General features: G+C 29.8%; 1 protein-coding gene across 3 annotated transcripts; it reads left to right on the top strand.

Moving 5' to 3' along the window:
* The first annotated feature begins 1950 nt into the window (after nucleotides 1-1950).
* LOC134691041 (uncharacterized) lies at nucleotides 1951-15768 on the top strand. 3 transcript variants are annotated; one of them, XM_063551231.1, is made up of 9 exons: nucleotides 1951-2169; nucleotides 3017-3072; nucleotides 4010-4119; nucleotides 4833-4984; nucleotides 6166-6358; nucleotides 7431-7547; nucleotides 10358-10375; nucleotides 13341-13370; nucleotides 14513-15768. In XM_063551231.1, exons 1-9 carry the CDS (start codon nucleotides 2085-2087, stop codon nucleotides 14802-14804), a joined length of 1053 nt encoding a protein of 350 aa, XP_063407301.1. In that variant the 5' UTR covers nucleotides 1951-2084; the 3' UTR covers nucleotides 14805-15768. The 3 variants fall into 3 exon arrangements, with proteins under 3 accessions (XP_063407301.1, XP_063407302.1, XP_063407303.1); XM_063551232.1 differs by lacking the exon at nucleotides 13341-13370 and having other exon boundaries at nucleotides 14513-15766; XM_063551233.1 differs by lacking the exons at nucleotides 10358-10375; nucleotides 13341-13370 and having other exon boundaries at nucleotides 14513-15767.
* Nucleotides 15769-18268: the final 2500 nt, after the last annotated feature.

Below are 18268 nucleotides of genomic sequence, written 5' to 3'. Positions count from 1 at the left end.
TGTTTTGTGCAGCTTCGGAAGCCAGTCCATAGCCAGAACTTTTATGGTGTGTGCTTGTGCTTGTAAAGACAAATCTTAATTAAAGTGTAAGTACGTTTCAAATGTCTTTTTCCGAAAATGAAGTCAGGTGTAATGCATTTTATAATTCTTGGTTTTTCTTTTATTTTTAAACTCAAATAAAAAAAATGTAGGTCAACAATAAAGATATAAGGGACAGTCTTATCGGCTGGGACAAAAACCAATTCCGTTGCGGGATCTTTTAACCGAGTTAATAATATGTTTGATACGATAAATTTGAGTTATTATGCATGGTTGTTGTTAGGAGTATAATGTTCTTTGAAATGTTTAATACAAATATCAACTATGTTCATGATCATTACTGAATAAAAAAAAAAAGATTTGTTTGTATTTTTTTCTCGTTTTATTCATTTCGTGCATGGAAGTTCAGACGGTGAGTCGTGTATAATAACACTCGTTCAAATATTAGGGCGAAGAGGGCAAAATATTAATACCTGACGGGGCGATATTTAGGTCCTTTGATTTAAAACTCTAGGTCACGAAAGATGTTAAGTCACATTTTAAAACAATAGAACTGGGGGCATCAATGTTATTGGAATCGCTGCAATTTCATGACGTATGTGTATTGTGTTTAATAACATCTTAGACACTTTACTCGAATTGGACCGGTGTTTGAATAAAGAATCAGTGGCAGATCATCCAGAACCCCAACCCGAACCCAGGCCCCACATGTTCAGCCCCCACACCCTGGTCCGCCTATGAGATTACTACTAGGAAGTTGCAGGCTGATTCTGATGAAGTAGAACATGACTGTTGGATGGCTTATTCATTGCAATATTAAAGACTTAAAGAATAAAGTCATAATGATTATGGTAGATAAGAGGGGGTGGTCAATACCTTTTTGCGTTTACCTGTTATGGCCCTTTTCAAGGTGTTGTTACCTGTTATCTGAGATCAATTTAAGCTGTTAGTTGTTTTCAACCCACTTTGTAAACTGTTATCAACATTTTTGCATTTTTTATTAACTTTTTTGGCCAAAATCGAGTTGTTGTTAACATTTTAACGGCCCCCGTATTGCACCCCCTCAGATAAGGGTACATGGTTTTAAGATGTAAAATGCCTTGTTCTTAGAAGGAAAAGTGTTAATTTTTATTTCATATATAAATATAAATAAATTTGGTGTATTTACTGTCTTCTGATTGGTTAAAGGAATTAGCTGTATTTTCAATGTTATCAATTTGTATGGCGACACGCCCACTCTTACGTTGTGTATTCATACGCATACATCTGTGTACGTTGTTATTCGTATTAATATATTATATCTTTGAGTCTTATTTTTGATAGAAATTTATTTATAATGAATGGCAATAATTTATTTTGAATTTATTGAACCATAAAATTAATTTTTGACTCTTATCGGATTATTCAATGTGAAGAGTCAACAATTAGTTTTATGGTTCAATAAATTCAAAATAAATAACAGCCATTCATTAAGTAAAACAGAGATATAATATATTTATATTATATGTCATATATCTCTGGCAAAAACTGATGAACAATAACATAAGGAACGGACTTTTTAAATTTAAAATAAATCGAATAATTTATCTTATAGCTATAATAGATAAATTAAAACTCTGGCAAAAATAAACTCCCATCCCACAATTAAACTAAACAAGATCGTGTTGATATTCCAAGCTATTAAGGATTTGTTTATTACGATCTCCTTAGATCTGGGAACTATAATATATATACATGATATATGTTCCTGTTTGGATAAACCAAGGAATTGTATATTTAAATATTATACAATTCCTTGGATAAACTACAAAAAAATATATTTAAAAATCCCGCGTAATGAAGTTAAATGTTTGGTTCCCTGTTCATTACAATTGCAAGAAACCAGTTACTTACAAGGTAAAACGTCGAGGTATTCCGAAAAGGTGTTTACATGTCGCCAACCAACGAACACACACTGTTTTGAACAGCAGGCCACCATTATTTGTTAAACGATCCATTGCAACAGTTAAACTTCATGGTTATCTGAATATATACACTCAAGGAAGATGACAGAGACAAAGATGTGTGTGTTTCTACCAGTGTTTATCCTTTTGGTGGCTACAACTTTATGTGTTCAAGGAGATAACGCGAGTAAGACACATTTTTCACAGGGGATCTTATGACAAGTTTAAAGTTATGTCATTTAACGAACGATGTTTGCTTTCTACGGTAAATTCTACCCAAATAGACATATTTAGAAAACAGTTTCCAAGTGTTTTAAATGACTGAAAAGGCCATTTTCCAATGAAGTACTGTAGTCTTTTCTGGTTTATACTGAAAAGTTTTAAATTAAAGTATCTATTTTATATTTGATTACTTTGTAGCGCTTTGTAGATACAGTTTAATAAAGTATTATACATTTATGGGTTCACAACATTATATCTCTTCTAAATCAACATGAGAAACGACTAGATCCTAAAAAGCTTTTCTAAAGAGATAAGCCATATTATAATTATTGAAACATCCATTATAATACTAGTCCAAATAATTATGACGTCTTGAAAGGCTATTATAATTTTTTTTAAGGCGTCAATGAAAAAAATTATAATAGCCTTTCAAGACGTCATAATTATTTGGACTATAATTATCTAGAGTCTAAAATTAGATTCTAGACTACATGTATTTCTATAAGGCAGTGTCTGCGCGTACCCGCATGCGGGTACGAATAGTCAAATTGCCGTTCTAGGCTGCGCGTACCCACATACGGTTTTCTAATAAAATGCCATTGGATCGCGTATAAAACCTGAAATATCTACGAAAATTGTCGATAATATGGAGATATCGTGTTTGAGAATCTTTTCCGGTGTCAGAAAGACATGATTCCAGAAATGACCGATAGCTGCATGGTGTATGAATAAAAAAAAATCTTTTTTTTAAAGGGAGTAACACATTTAGATGTCATTATTATAATATTAAAATTTAAATGTTTTATTTGTAGCTGAAATTGCTGAAAACAAAGTTGAAATAAAATTCTACAGGCTTCAAGTCAGTGAGGTAAAAAAACTTATTTTAAATAACTTATACATGTATTGGCTTATAAATTTTCCAGTCATGACACATTATTTATATCCTGTTCTAAAGATTTTAAGCGTAATTGTTTTATAAAAAGTTTTCTGTACAGGTTAGAGCAGACAAATTTTTAAGGTTTTTTGGGTTGTTTTTTTGTGATTTAAAAATTCCCCACTTCTATAAAGAATTCAATCAGCAGGGATACATGTGATTGGCACATTTTTTTTCAAATTTTCAGTTACAATTTAATGACCCAAAGTTATCTGTAGCTTACATCATTGAACATGTATTAATTTTCTAATGTACCTTGATCATGTTGATCCTTAAACTATTAATTGATAATACTCTGAGCTCTGTTTATTTACTGTTGCTTCAAAATATGCAATTGTTTCTTTTTCTTTATATTGTTGAATGGTAGACCATTTATATTAATATTCATTATAAAATAAGAAAATGTGATATGATTGTCAATGAGACAACTCTTCACAAGGGATTTAATGACACAGAAATTAACAACAATAGGTCACCTGTAGTACAGCCTTCAACAATGAGTAAAGCACATTCTGCATATCAATCAGCTATAAAAGACCCTTAAATAACAGATGTAAAATAATTCAACCTTGTTCAAAGAGAAAACTAATCTCCTAATATATTTACAAAAATTAACAAAAAACAATTATGTAACACAGCAACAAACAACAACTGCTAAATAACAGATGTTTCCTGACTTAGGGAGAGGCACAAATTACAAATGAATGTGGTCGGGTTAAACATGTTAACAAATACCAACCCTCCCTAACATGGCACAGTGGTCCAGCTCTAGCTAACAGTGGTAAATGAGTGAAATCAAACACATATGATATAATACAATTGTATTACAAAATGTACATGTATATGTATGATATTTTTTTTATTTTAACAGTGGGATAGTGGCCTGATGGAATCAAAGTTCCATGCATTGTTAGCATCTGAAACTAATACATACTGTGCAAGTAACCTAGCAGCTTGTGGTCTCATTGGACTTCAATCAGAGTAAGCTTATTTATCTATATGTGTGTGAATTCTAAAGAATATCAATAATTAAGGGTGATAAGTTGATAACATGTGTATTTTAGTTAGAGATATTTCTATCATGGGAGATGACTCTTTTTTTACTGGTGGACTGTGATTTTATCAGTGATGATCATTTAGTAGACTCATTTGTACTGCCCTTTAGTATTTAAATTTAATCTTTATATTATTTCACATATGCAATTTATTCCAATGAATTTAATGACTTTCATACTTACTTACATTAATTTTAACACTGGGTACATAAAAAAAAATGTTTACAAAGTCAAGCATTTATATGGTCCATAATCATGAATTAATTGTAAAAACATTTTTGATAAGCACTCTGTGCATACACGTACATATGACAAATCAATTTTAGAAAATAACATATCTCTTTGTTTTATCTGCAGTTGAAAAGTGAAGATATCATTTCAATTTCCAACAAACTCAACAAAATTGTTACAGGTTATTTATTAAGTTGGTTTAAAATCTGTAATTAATATAAGGTTTACATGCATTATCTGCCTGCCAAGTGTATAGTTGTCATAAGTCATTTTACCATCAGATACTGACAAATAAACACTAAAGCCTTTAATTAATAACACAAAATAATCAATAAATACAACCAAAAAATTGCAATAGCTGAGTGTTCTCAAAATGTTTCATGATGTACACATCAATTGTTCTTTCAGATTCAAAGACAGCCATATTGGAAAGGTAGATAACTCTCCATTAAATGATGACAAGGACATGTTATATGAATTTTACATCATGTATCCAGAGAATTCAAATAAGAGTTCCCCTAGTGTACTAACATATGTTTTGTCTGAATCTGTGGTCAAGAGTAAGTACTGTAACAAATGAATGTTATCACAAAATATTAGTGTATTTAAACCAATTTTATGAAAAAGTAAATGACAATAATAATCTTTTACTGGAAATATAAAAAAGAAGATGTGGTATGATTGTAAATGAGACAACTCTCCACAAGAGACCAAATGACACAGAAATTAACATGTTATTTTTCTCAAGTGATTGTTGTGTGCCGATCCAACAATATAGAATCTTGATTAAAACAAATATACTATGGATTCATTATTTTGTTGGATACTAATTTTTCCTGGATTTCGTGGGTACCAGTTAACCCTGAAATTAAATGTTCAGCGAATAGCAAACTTTCTGTAGGCCTGTATGCATATGAGTAAATCCATAAACAATCAAGTTTTCTTTCATTCAGGAAAATTGGTAGCCACGAAAATAAATGAATCCACAGTCATTGGCAGTACACAATGTAATTATACCCCCGCTTTAAAAAAGGGGGGATATACTGTTTTACCTCTGTCTGTCCGTCAGTCCGTCCGTCAGTCCTTCAGTCCGTCCATCAGTCCTTCAGTCCGTCCGTCAGTCAGTCCGTCCCATGAAACTTTCGTCACATTTTTCTCAGGAACTACAATACAAGGATTTCTGAAATTTGGTTTCATGGTTTATCTAAGTCAGCTATACCGTGTGATGCGTTTTCAGATTGATCACTTGACAACTTCCTGTTTACCGAACACTTGTATGATTTTACACATGATAGCCAAGTTGAAAATTTTCGTCACATTTTTCTCAGGAACTACAATACAAGGATTTCTGAAATTTGGTTTCAGGGTTTATCTAAGTCAGCTATATCGTGTGATGCGTTTTCAGATTGATCACTTGACTACTTCCTGTTTACCGAACACTTGTATGATTTTACACATGATAGCCAAGTTGAAAATTTTCGTCACATTTTCCTCAGGAACTACAATACAAGGAATTTTGTTTAAGGATTTATATAAGTCAGCTATACCGTGTGATGCGTTTTCAGATTGATCACTTGACAACTTCCTGTTTACCGAACACTTGCATATTTTTACACTATTAATATTATCCACTTGCGGCGGGGGTATCATCAGTGAGCAGTAGCTCGCAATTTACTTGTTATATTTAAAAAAAAATGTCAAATACTTTTGATAAAAAAGTTTGTTTTTTTTTCTTTTCTAGCTATTATACTACAACTGAGAACCAATACAGATTATATTAGTTCTCTAGGCTGTGACAAATGTTATATAACATACATTGGTTCAGATTTCTACGGTATCCCGCCATCAGCGCTAGAAAACAAGATAATTATACCATTAGCTTTTCTTGTACTGCTCATCGTCATCATCATTGCTATTAGTTTAACCCTGTGGGAGTAAGTATATGTCCATGTCCGTCTTTTCTAGACAATCATCCTTTCTGTAATGAGTTTTATGGTATTTTGACTTATAATTGTTTACTTTTTCACATTGAGTTGTCTGATTGGCATTCATACCACACATTCTTATTTCTATTAAGTCTAGAAATGGACCTTTAAATATTTTAGATTTAAGCTTTTAATAAGCCAAACATACAACAAACTTTAAATTAGGTAAGTTTTTTCCTCTGAGAAAAAATTCTTGAACTGATATAAAGTTAATTCAGAAATAGCACTGTACTGATTTTATCTTTTAGTGAAGAAAGGGAGATAACTCAAATTAATAAAATATCTTAATTATAGGAATTTTTAAAAATATGATACAATTTAAGTATCATTAGTTATTTCTATTTCTTTGTTACTTATACAGTTTAGCAGTGATTCGTGTATGGAGTAGAGTTTTGCTAATGCCCAAAAAGAATATAATTTAGAAAATATACACTTCCATACCAAAAGTTAAAATTTAAGGGACAAAAGTAAAAATATTTTTCAGTCAGAAAATTAATTCTTTGAAATGCTTCAGTTTTTTTTCAATTTTTAATGAAGTAATAGGTGAAAGCATAAACACGAAAGGAACTAGCTTCAGCATAGACGTGGTGACTTTTAATTGATATGTTGATAAATGTCCAGTTGCAAAATTTCAAACATGTTCAGGATGATAGAAAAAACTTTAAAATATTAAATTATAAGACCAGTAATTATAATGGTTTGAAATGGTAAATTATTCTTTTGTAGAATAAATTTTAAAATGTTAAATTATGACACCAGTAGTTATAATGGTTTGAAATTGTAAATTATTCTTTTGTAGAAAAAAACTTTAAAATGTTAAATTATAATGCCAGTAGTTATAATGGTTTGAAATGGTAAATTATTCTTTTGTAGAAAAAAACTTTAAAATGTTAAATTATAATGCCAGTAGTTATAATGGTTTGAAATGGTAAATTATTCTTTTGTAGAAAAACACTTTAAAATGTTAAATAATAATGCCAGTAGTTATAATGGTTTGAAATGGTAAATTATTCTTTTGTAGCAAGAGGAGGGAGAAAGAAGCAAGATTCCAAAAGATGCATAAGCCAAAACCAAAAGGATCACAATACCCTACTAAACCAGCACCAACAAAAACAACAGAACTTCCAGATGAAAAAGTGTAAGTATTTTGAGTCAAATCTATTATTAGAATGAATGTGAAAGGGCAGGAAAGGTCATCAAGAACCCCCAAAATCAAACCTGCCATCTAATTAGAATATTCCAAAGTTAAGGACCCCGATCGCAACAAACCCAGGTCCAACAAAAAAACTTCTGACCTACCCAGTCACATTCATTTTAGTCCTTTTTATAGTTAGCGATTAATTACGTTTGCTGTAGGTAACACGCACCACCATGCTTGTTGAAAGTGAAGATAAATTTATCACAATTTTTCCCAAAATTTACAATCCTAAACTTAGATGTATGCAGTTTAGGGTTGTAATTGTTTGCTGCAGATAACATCACCAGTCTTGTATAATATCTAAATGTTTTTTAGTTGTTTACCGTAAATTTTTCAATATTTTGGAAGTAGCAGCTGTTTAGTCATTTTAGTTTTCATTTTGTATTTGGATTGCTGTCAAATTCAGTGTTTTGTATAATTTTTTTATTTATTTTTCCAAAATTATCTCCCTTTTTAATGTTTGCATTGGTTATGTTTTCTGAAACAAACCTTTGTTAAGCTTTGCATTCAATTTGAAATTATATACTCACCTGTAGAAATAAAAGATTGAAATAGCTATCACTTATCACATAATATTTTTTCATTCAATATAATTTTTTCTTAGTTGATTTAAAAGCATTCATTAGTATAGTCAGACAACAGCACATAATTTCCCAACACATGTCTATTTAGATTAAAACTTGAGTCAAATTTAAAAGGAAGATCTTTGATTTTTATTTTCAGTTTAGCATAAATAACATTTCTGTAGAAAAATATTGTGAAGAATCTTGAATATTCAAAAATATTAAGTGTATAAATCTTTCTATTGCAGGTAAAATGCCTGGAAAAATATGTAAAATTTGACTGTCTCACTTTTGGAGTTTATATTCTTCACCGTCATTATAAAAAACTGTCTATGTGTATTCAAATTCTACTTTATTTTGTACAAATCCTTTGAAATAATCTTGTATTTTATATGCATGATTTGTAATCTGATTGCTGTGAATAAATCAATTTTGGATGTAACAAGTCTTCTGATTGGCTGTAAGGTTTTTGTCTTTCATCTGCTCATAGAGATAATTTTGTCATGTGATTGTGACATCCTCAATGATTTCCATGATTCACAGCTTAAATCAAGGATTTGATTTAAAATTCAAAATTCAAAAATTTTTGTGAAGTTTTTAATAAGCAAATATTGTGACTGAATGATTTTCCTAAATATATACTATCATGGATCTCTTAATTTTAGTCCATTCTTCAAATTCCCAATAATAAATGCACAAATTATTTCTAACATTGTATTTCTAGCATAATTTCTGAAATCCTATACTAGAACAAATAACATTAAAAGATCTGTATACATGCATATATGATTAATATGAAAATATTTAGAAGCCTATGGATAACTGTATTTGGAAAAAAAAGTTGTCTTTCTTTGGTTTTAAATCTATGGAGTATACTATAAATTCAGAAAATTTAGCTCTCATTATTGAGATTGTCAAAACAACAGACAAAAATGTGAGAAAAAATATTGCAATTTTAGGAAATTTGGCATTTATAAAATTGTCTGAATTTTTTAATCTTCCTCTTCCTTTGCAAATTCTTGAATAATAAAAATTAAAAAAAAACATTCTAAAAGTAGTTTGAATTAACAGTATACAAATCATGAATTTGAGCTAACAGTCCTTATATATATAACAATTTTACTTATATGGAAATATTTAAAACTGTACTCAGATATATTTGATATCTGTTCCTAAATGTATTTGACCTTTTACCTTTAGTATGTATAATATAACCATGGTAACATTGCTTTAAGAAGACATAATTTCAGATTCTTATTCATCACATTACCCAGAATTCACAATGTTTTTCCCCTGTTGTGGTCCTTAAAAATAATTTGCCGTTCCTGAATCCTCACTAATGCAAAATACTGTAAATTCAGAAATAATGCAGTGCATTTATTTATATTGCAATTTTGTCATTTTAGACTAAAATGTTATTTAAAGTTTTGCAAGATTAAGACAAATCTTGTTAAATTCGTTTAAAAATACCAAAATGAGAGTTTAAATCAATGCGATTATAACCCTGTTTCATTTTTAACAAAATAAAAACAAATTGAGTGCAATGATTTCTGAATTGACAGTACCCAAATTGTGTCAGTCCTTACATAATCTTGGTTGTCAAACCCTTTTGATAATAAATTAGACTCAACTCTTCAAGATTTCTAATAATCTTTGAAACAGAAATGGGAAATTATATGGCTTGATTTGTATCAGAAAGGTAAATTCATACTGTTTAATTTTTGACTGGATTATCAAAATCTCAGCGCATACAGGGAGATAGCCCTTTTAGATGTGCCTTGTTATTTAACATGTACATTTGGGTCACCGTGGTCAATTAAAAATCACCATTTAGATCAAAAAAGATTTTAAATTTTGATCTGTTGATGAATTTATTTTTGAAGGTTTAAATTTTTTCGCATTGTATTTTCATGTATATTTGATTTCTTCATTTAGTTAAAGGTTGCCTCTCATATTGATGAGGGGCTTCGAACTTCTTTTATCTTTATTATTTAGCTGATTATTATCGCAATATTTTTTTATTCTCAATATATGGTTCTTTAGTGACTTCATCAAGCAAATAAAGTGATTACCAAAAAATCCTTGAAATTCTTTCATAAATGAAGCTTTTTGCCTCATTCACAACAATTCTTCAGTGTGTTGTTTTGTGTTGCACATTCATTAATATCACACTTTTTCTTGAAACAGGCCAGAGAAAAAAGCCAGGTAAGATATGTTTAATAGTATTGTAGAATTTTGTAGTCCTTTATTAATAAAACATTTTTTTAGATTTTAACATGGAGTATGAGGTTGGTTATTTTCTTTATGTACTGGAGAACCATTAGGTTAACATAACTAACTGATACACATTCTATGTGAGTTATAAAAATCATTGTGTCGAATAATATAACTAAACACACCATACAATTCAATTCGCCTCATCACAATCTAAAGGACTATGGGTAATCTCATTGTTCGTACACCAAAATGAAAATAACATTACGTCATTGGTTAAATTTCCATTATTTAGTAAGTTTAAACTAATCACAACATTTTGGTTTTTGCTTTTGAAAATGTTACCTAGAATTCTGATTCTGAAACAGGGTATTTATAATCATCAATACCCAGAGGACAAATATTGCTTTCCAAAAATTTGTATTGTATATTTTTTATTTTATATGCTGCTCAAAAACCCTTCCAATAACTCTTAACGGTCCAGCTGATCTGTTGCAATGCCAATTTGCAAGTATCTGTCATTATCTAAACATTCTCTCTTTTTGCAGTGGCAGGCGTATTTTAAACCCTTTGTCATTTTAGCATTGTTTAGTGCCACTCTGCAATAATGGTCATCTTATTTGATGCCATGATCAGTTAGTTCTCCTACGTTTGTAGATGTGCATAAATTTAAAATATTTGCCACTGGATTTCAAACAAACAATCAAACAATTAGTTACTCTCAGTGATACCTTGGTTTGTTTGTCTAGTTTGAATTCATTCCATTTTTATTTAGTGTTTGCTTACTTTTTTTGGTCAAATTTGGATTATCAAAAGTTTTATGTACAAATGTATATATATTAATAGACTAGGCCTGAAATCCAATATCGAAGTGTAAGTTACATTGTTGTTGCTGTGACACTTGTATACACATTCCGTTTAATGTATGGTTTGTGGTGTAAGGAATATTGACTGTTGATAAATATATTGTCATCTATGCCATTTTTTATGGGTGGAGGTAAAATTGTAATTCTTTGAATATATGTTTTCTTAAATAGCCAAACTAGCATTCAAGCATATAGACATGATAGAGATTAGTATTGCCTTTAACATTTAAATTGGTGGTTGACTTTTACCAGTAAAAAATCTATAAAATAGGTATCCCACAAATTATAGTAAATCCATAGTACCTGTAGTCACTGATAAGGTCTTTGCGTCGGAACTAAACACATTTATTCTAAAAACAGTTGTTGGCATGACACGGGTTATGTTCTTCTCATATATGTTATGATGGTATGATACTAAACCCCTTACAGGAAGGATTGTGCCTGATGTTCATATGATGAAATCATAATCTTTCAGTCAGTTTAATTGAAGTCTGGAGCTGGCATGTCAGTTAACTGCTAGTAGTCTGTTGTTATTTATGTATTATTGTCATTTTGTTTATTTTCTTTGGTTACATCTTCTGACATCAGACTCGGACTTCTCTTTGAACTGAATTTTAATGTGCGTATTGTTATGCTTTTGCTTTTCTGCACTGGTTGGAGGTATAGGGGGAGGGTTGAGATCTCACAAACATGTTTAACCCCGCCGCATTTTTGCGCCTGTCCCAAGTCAGGAGCCTCTGGCCTTTGTTAGTCTTGTATTATTTAAATTTTAGTTTCTTGTGTACAATTTGGAAATAAGTATGGCGTTCATTATCACTGAACTAGTATATATTTGTTTAGGGGCAAGCTGAAGGACGCCTCCGGGTGCGGGAATTTCTCGCTACATTGAAGACCTGTTGGTGACCTTCTGCTGTTGTGTTTTTTTATTTTGGTCGGGTTGTTGTCTCTTTGACACATTCCCCATTTCCATTCTCAATTTTATTGACTTTGCTCAAAAGTATTTGTTTCTGTTTGTTGTTTCAAAATGTCTACCAAATATTTACTCTGTGGAATGGAACAGAAATGATTTAATGTATTAATTCATGACACAAAATTTCTCACACACTTAAAACAAGAATGTGTCCATACTACATGGATGCCCCACTTGCACTATCATTTTCTATGTTTAGTGGACCGTGCAATTGGGGTAAAAACTCTAATTTGGAATTTAAATTAGAAAGATCATATCATATGGAACATGTATACTAAGTTCCAAGTGGATTGGACTTCAACTTCATCAAAAACTACATGTACCTTGACCAAAACCTTTAACATAAATTTGCACTATCATTTTCTATGTTCAGTGAACCGTGAAATTGGGGTCAAAACTCTAATTTTGCATTGAAATTAGAAAGATCATATCATAGGGCACATGTGTACTTAGTTTAAAGTTGATTGGACTTCAACTTCATCAAAAACTACATTGACAAAAAATCTTTAACCTGAAGCTGGACAGACGGACAGAAGAACGGATGCACAGACCAGAAAACATAATGCCCCTCTACTATCGTAGGTGGACAAAAACTACCTCGACCAAAAACTTTAAACTGAAGCGGGACAGACAGACGAACGAACGAACAGACGGACGAACAGATGCACAGACCAGAAAACATAATGCCCCACCTACAATAGTTTAAAAACAAAAAACAAAAATTCAGCACTTTTATTGCTGTTCATCATCTTAAAATACAGAAAGACCTTCAATATGAATCAAAAGCTAATACACTACAATTTTAAAGTGGCACTTAGCTCTGAGTTTCGATTATTTAGCCAAAACTTTATATAATAGAAATTTGCTATAGGTCAAACTATTACAATGTATATGAAATCAAAATAACAACAAGGAAGTCAGATATAAGAAATTTATATCAAAAGAGCAAAATTACCTTCATTGAGGAGGAAATGCCTTGATATAAAAATAAAATCCATATAGATGAAAAAAACCTGAAGAAAAAACCCTTAACACGCAAGATATATTATTAGATTGTCCATGAAAAATGAACAAGTTAGACTTGATGTGAAATATTATATAATATATTGTTTCTGTGTAGTGCACATGGTGTAGTTCTGAAACCGCACAGGTAGGTGTTGGACATGATTATCTTTCCTTGAATTGCTTGTTTCTATATCACGATTATCTCCCTTTATATTTGATAAGACTTGTGCCATGATGCATGCAGTAGATTATACTAGAGTAGAAATTTTACCTGATGGTCACAAAGCAATTACAATAAGTCTATATATAGGCAGAGCATACTATTTCTTTAGTGAGCACTAAAATGTTTACCTATTTGTCAGATGTTGTACACAACTAAACGGATGTATTTTTTAGACTGACTAAGACATGAAAAATGAAATCGTATTTGAAACTTTGATTTTTTACAAATATACCTTTACGTCACAACTTTCACAAGGTTAGGGATATGTACTTTTTGAGATCCAAAAGATGGTAGACAATATTGAATTTAAAGAGGGGAAAATATTTCTTATATTATGAGTTTCAGTGAATAGGCTGCGATCAAACTTTTTTCTAGATAAGTTTTCATAGAAATCAGAACTTTTTTCTTCAATGCAGTGAATGCACATAGGCTTATGAAAGACTTCATAGAAATTAGAAATTTTATTTTACAATGCTACTCAGCTTATTGAAGACTCCATAGAAATCAAAATAGATCTTATTCTATAACACCTCTAGGCTTATGCATGACATTTTTTTTTATTACAAACATGAAAGATAATTTATTACTCAATGTATTCTTAATATTTGTACCATTTTTTTGAGAGGTTTATATTGTCTTTGATTACCTGGTTGAGAAACTGAAAAGTATATTGTGGTAATATTATCAAATTGAATGTGAAAAAATCTTAAAAAATCTTACAATGACCATTTTACCTCTTCTCAATCATATTTTAAGATCTTTATTTGAATCTAAATTAAAATATTCCTGACAAATCCTTTAGTTATTAATGAATCCCATTTATTATATTGCAATGTGTTCAAAATTAAAATTAACAAAAATGTTTATCATATTACTCATTTCTGTAATGGAAAAAAAACATGAGAATTATCTCCCCTCTGGAAATCACTTGAACTGGATCCTGTGTTTTAACATATGAACTACAAAATCATCACTTCCAAATGATGTCTGTGAAGAATTTGCAATTTTAATGACATTATATTTTTCCCTTTTTTTTTAAACATGTGAAATTTTTATTTTCACAGGAAGGAAAAGATGTATGAAGGATCAGGTACCACTCCAAAGAAAGCATTTGACAGAACAGGCGGTGCCAGTAATGATAGCGGTCTAGATGTTGATACTCTAGACAGCAGGACCAACAGCAAACCATATTCCCTCCAACCACTGGCACAGGGAGAACAGGAAACAGAGAGAAAGAAGAGGAAGAAGGAAAAGAAGAAGCGTTCAAGAAAATCAAAAGTAGATGGCGCCGAGAATCAAGGATATATGGCAGAAGATGAAGGATTTGAGAAAGTAGAAATGAAAACAGAATTGTAAAAAATCAATTGGCAATTATTGAATTTTAATGAATTAGAAATGTGTTATTATGGTGTTATTATGTTAGGTTTTTGTTATGATCTTTATGAAAATGTTAAAGAACTATTGTTACTGTTCAGCAGATTGTTCAAATTTCCAATTATTTTCCCTAATCATTTTGTGATATTAAAGCTTTCATGGGTAGTGGCTAATTAAGTAAGTTCTTCAATGGTATTCATATCTTAATTGAAATTCGTAAGTCTATCATCGAGTTTAGTAAATGAAATTATAATGACTTAGTTTGTTTGATTTTAATGCAGTTATAAACAGAGAGAGACAACTCTTTTATAAAACTATGATCACTGAAAAAATTGAAATGACTATTTTGATACATTCCTGTTTATAAGGGAACATGTTTTTTTTTAAATTAACCAAACTGCTGACAGGCTGTACTTATGTACAAAATACAAGCCAAATAATCTCATTGATTGGTATGTACAAGAAAATGTAAGACCTTTGTATTTCTTGTACAGTCAGGGGTTGAAGTCATAAAACTTAGCTCAGTACTTGGAGCACAAAAGTCATGCTCGAAACATGAAATCTAGCATTTTGATTGGTTGATTTTTCGAGTTTGAGTACAAAAAACTGACTTGAAAGTTTTATGACCGCAATGCCTTATTTATGTTTTATTGTTAAACCAGTTGAGATTGGCCAGAGGGATATTAAATCTGTTTACAATAATTTGAACAAAGGTTTGAGAGAATTTTGTTATGTTGATATAGTGTTGTCATATTTTGTATGAACTGCTTGTGTTGGATGAAATTGTTTTTTATGGTGTTTTTTTTAAAGTATGACTTAACTGTGATAGATTATATGCTCATGTCTTATTAACGTAATGTCTTTCAGTTCTAGAAAGAATGAAAAGTGTAAAATGTAATTTATTGTAAAATGATTTTATTCAAATGACTTACTGTAAAAAAAAATTGAAGAATTGATTTTAATCTATTTTACCCATATGTAATTTAAGATCTAGATTGACTTCACCACCATTAATAGTCTATACATATATTTACATATAAAATAGTATTTTGAAAATTATGTACATATTCAAATTTTGAAAAATCAAATATTTCTGATTCTTAGGGTAATATATTTTTCACAGCCTAAAACAAGATTTAAAAAAAAAATATTCTATATTATCCGTACTTGGCTTTTATGTACAAACACTAGTCACTTATTCTGACCCCAAAATTAACATAACAATATGATATAAACATTATCATTATTTTGAATAAAGTAATAGAAACCATGTTCCATCATCAAAAATATTCTTAACATAGCCAAAAGTTATAGATTTGACAGATAATGTTTATTTGTAAAATAATTTGCAATATTCTGTGTCATTTATAGTTAATTTGGATAACAATTTATATTTATTATTTGCGATCAAAGATTAAAGAAAAAACTAGTATTTCTTATAATCAGTGACCTTTTTAAGTCACTAAGTTTAATTGAAAATATACATAGAAATTGAAAGTTATACCTTTTTTTCACTGTTTATCTATGCGTTGTTGTAGATAATTGTTGGGTTTAATCTTCATGACTTTTGGATATATATACAATATAAAGTAAGATTTACAATATTTTTGGATTACAGAAATATCGAAACCAGCGTATGTGACAGCAGTTGGTTATGATTTAATGTAAATAATAAATGATTGATAATTTTTACTAAAACTAGGGTTCTTTGCATAGCATAATAAAGAATATTGCAATAAGACAATTAGACTTTTGTTAGTAAGAAAAAATGTTAATATATATACAATGTATGTAAATCTTTGTTGTAATGAACTTTATCTATACATAAATATGTTTTATGTTTCACTACTTTTATATATATGTTTACATGTAAATCATAGAAATTTCAGAAATAAATTTTTTACCAACGATATTTTACCTCACATTCCATCCACATATTTTTACATAATTATTTTAATTTGTTATTTATATTATGCAGATGAAAAGAGGGTATGATAAGTGCCATTTTTGACTCACTTTGATAAAGAAATTATCTTCACAAAAATATATTATATATCATGTAAAATGGGTATATAATTATACTGACCAATCATGTACAATATAATAATGTCAACATAGATGGTCTAAAAATCTAAATTCCAATTGTTTTATATTTTTTTTTACAGTAATTGGAATCTTCTATTAAATTTTATATTAGCACCTACATATAAGGTTTCTTAAAATTAAAAAAAAAAATTAAAAAAATGCATTCTTTACAAAATTTCATGCTGAGTAAAACTGATGAATGTTTGCAATTTTGGTATAAATAAAGAATTATCTGTAAACTATAAATTTAGCAGTTTAGATTTTTTTTTAATGATACTATCCATGTACACATTTAACATCTTTTGTCAGTTTAACTGTCTTTTTTTTTATAGTTTTTGTTGTAATTATAAACGTCCTATTATACATTTCTGTTATAAGAATTCTATGTGTTACCTCAAAATCGGGTAGCTTTGTTTTCCTTTCAATTTTGTTAACACCATGTTAAATTTGCAGACTTACCAGGGAAGCAAAGTTACTAGCAAGAATCATATACATCAATGTTAGTTATACAAAATGAAAGATGTCTTTAGAATTAATTAGAAAAATTGATACTTATATTTTCAATAATCATGATAATTGCATTTGGAAACATGCTATTTTAAAGGTCCGTTGTAAAATTGAATGGTAAAATTATACATATTTTTAATATAGAATATACTCTGTTTCATTTAAACGTGTGGGTTGTTCGTGTAGTGGAGGACAAACCTTGCAAACTCTATAAAAACATACATTTGAAAAGACAAGGTTCACCATTCTGCCATTTGTGAAAAATTATATTCATCCTCTATAAGTAAAAGGCAGTGGCTATTCGACTGCTATTTGTTATATGTTTTTTTGAACCCCATGGTAAATTTACCCCTATGGCAAAGTAAAATTTTCAAATTATCTTTTTAAGCAAGTAAAGACCTTTAATTTCAAAAAGTCTAGCTACTGTAACTCCTTTACTTAGTTATTATACTTCCATTAGTAGTTTGTATGTACTTAATTTGCTTGAAGAATGTTTTGAAAATATTACTTTGCCATGGTATTTTGACCCCCTACCAATGGCTTCCATGGTATATTGAACCCCCTTCTATGGACCTTGAATTTCAAAAATTCTTGCAATTCTAACTCCTAAACCTAGTCATAATACTCCAAAAAGTAGATTGTATGTATTTTTAATCATGCTCGAATAGATGTTTTGAAAATTTTACTTGGCCATGGTATTTTGACCCCCCTGCGGTATATAATTGAACCCCCTACTATAAACGATTCATTTCAAAATACTGATATTCTTCCCATTAACCTATTAATAATACTCCAATAAGTAGTTTGTTTGTATTTAACATGATGGGAAAAGGTGTTTTGAAAATTTTACTTAG

Source organism: Mytilus trossulus, chromosome 11 (genome assembly GCF_036588685.1).
Source record: "Mytilus trossulus isolate FHL-02 chromosome 11, PNRI_Mtr1.1.1.hap1, whole genome shotgun sequence".
NCBI classification, from domain to species: domain Eukaryota; kingdom Metazoa; phylum Mollusca; class Bivalvia; order Mytilida; family Mytilidae; genus Mytilus; species Mytilus trossulus.
The sequence above is the reverse complement of the archived record's forward strand: the minus strand, read 5'-3'. Positions and strand labels throughout refer to the sequence as shown.

Excerpts from the sequence above, each read along its gene's own strand:
- LOC134691041 (XM_063551231.1), top strand. The coding sequence starts at position 2,085 with ATGACAGAGACAAAGATGTGTGTGTTTCTACCAGTGTTTATCCTTTTG. Across the intron at positions 4,120-4,832 it reads CTCATTGGACTTCAATCAGA|ATTCAAAGACAGCCATATTG; the intron begins GTAAGCTTATTT and ends TTGTTCTTTCAG. Across the intron at positions 4,985-6,165 it reads GTCTGAATCTGTGGTCAAGA|CTATTATACTACAACTGAGA; the intron begins GTAAGTACTGTA and ends TTTCTTTTCTAG.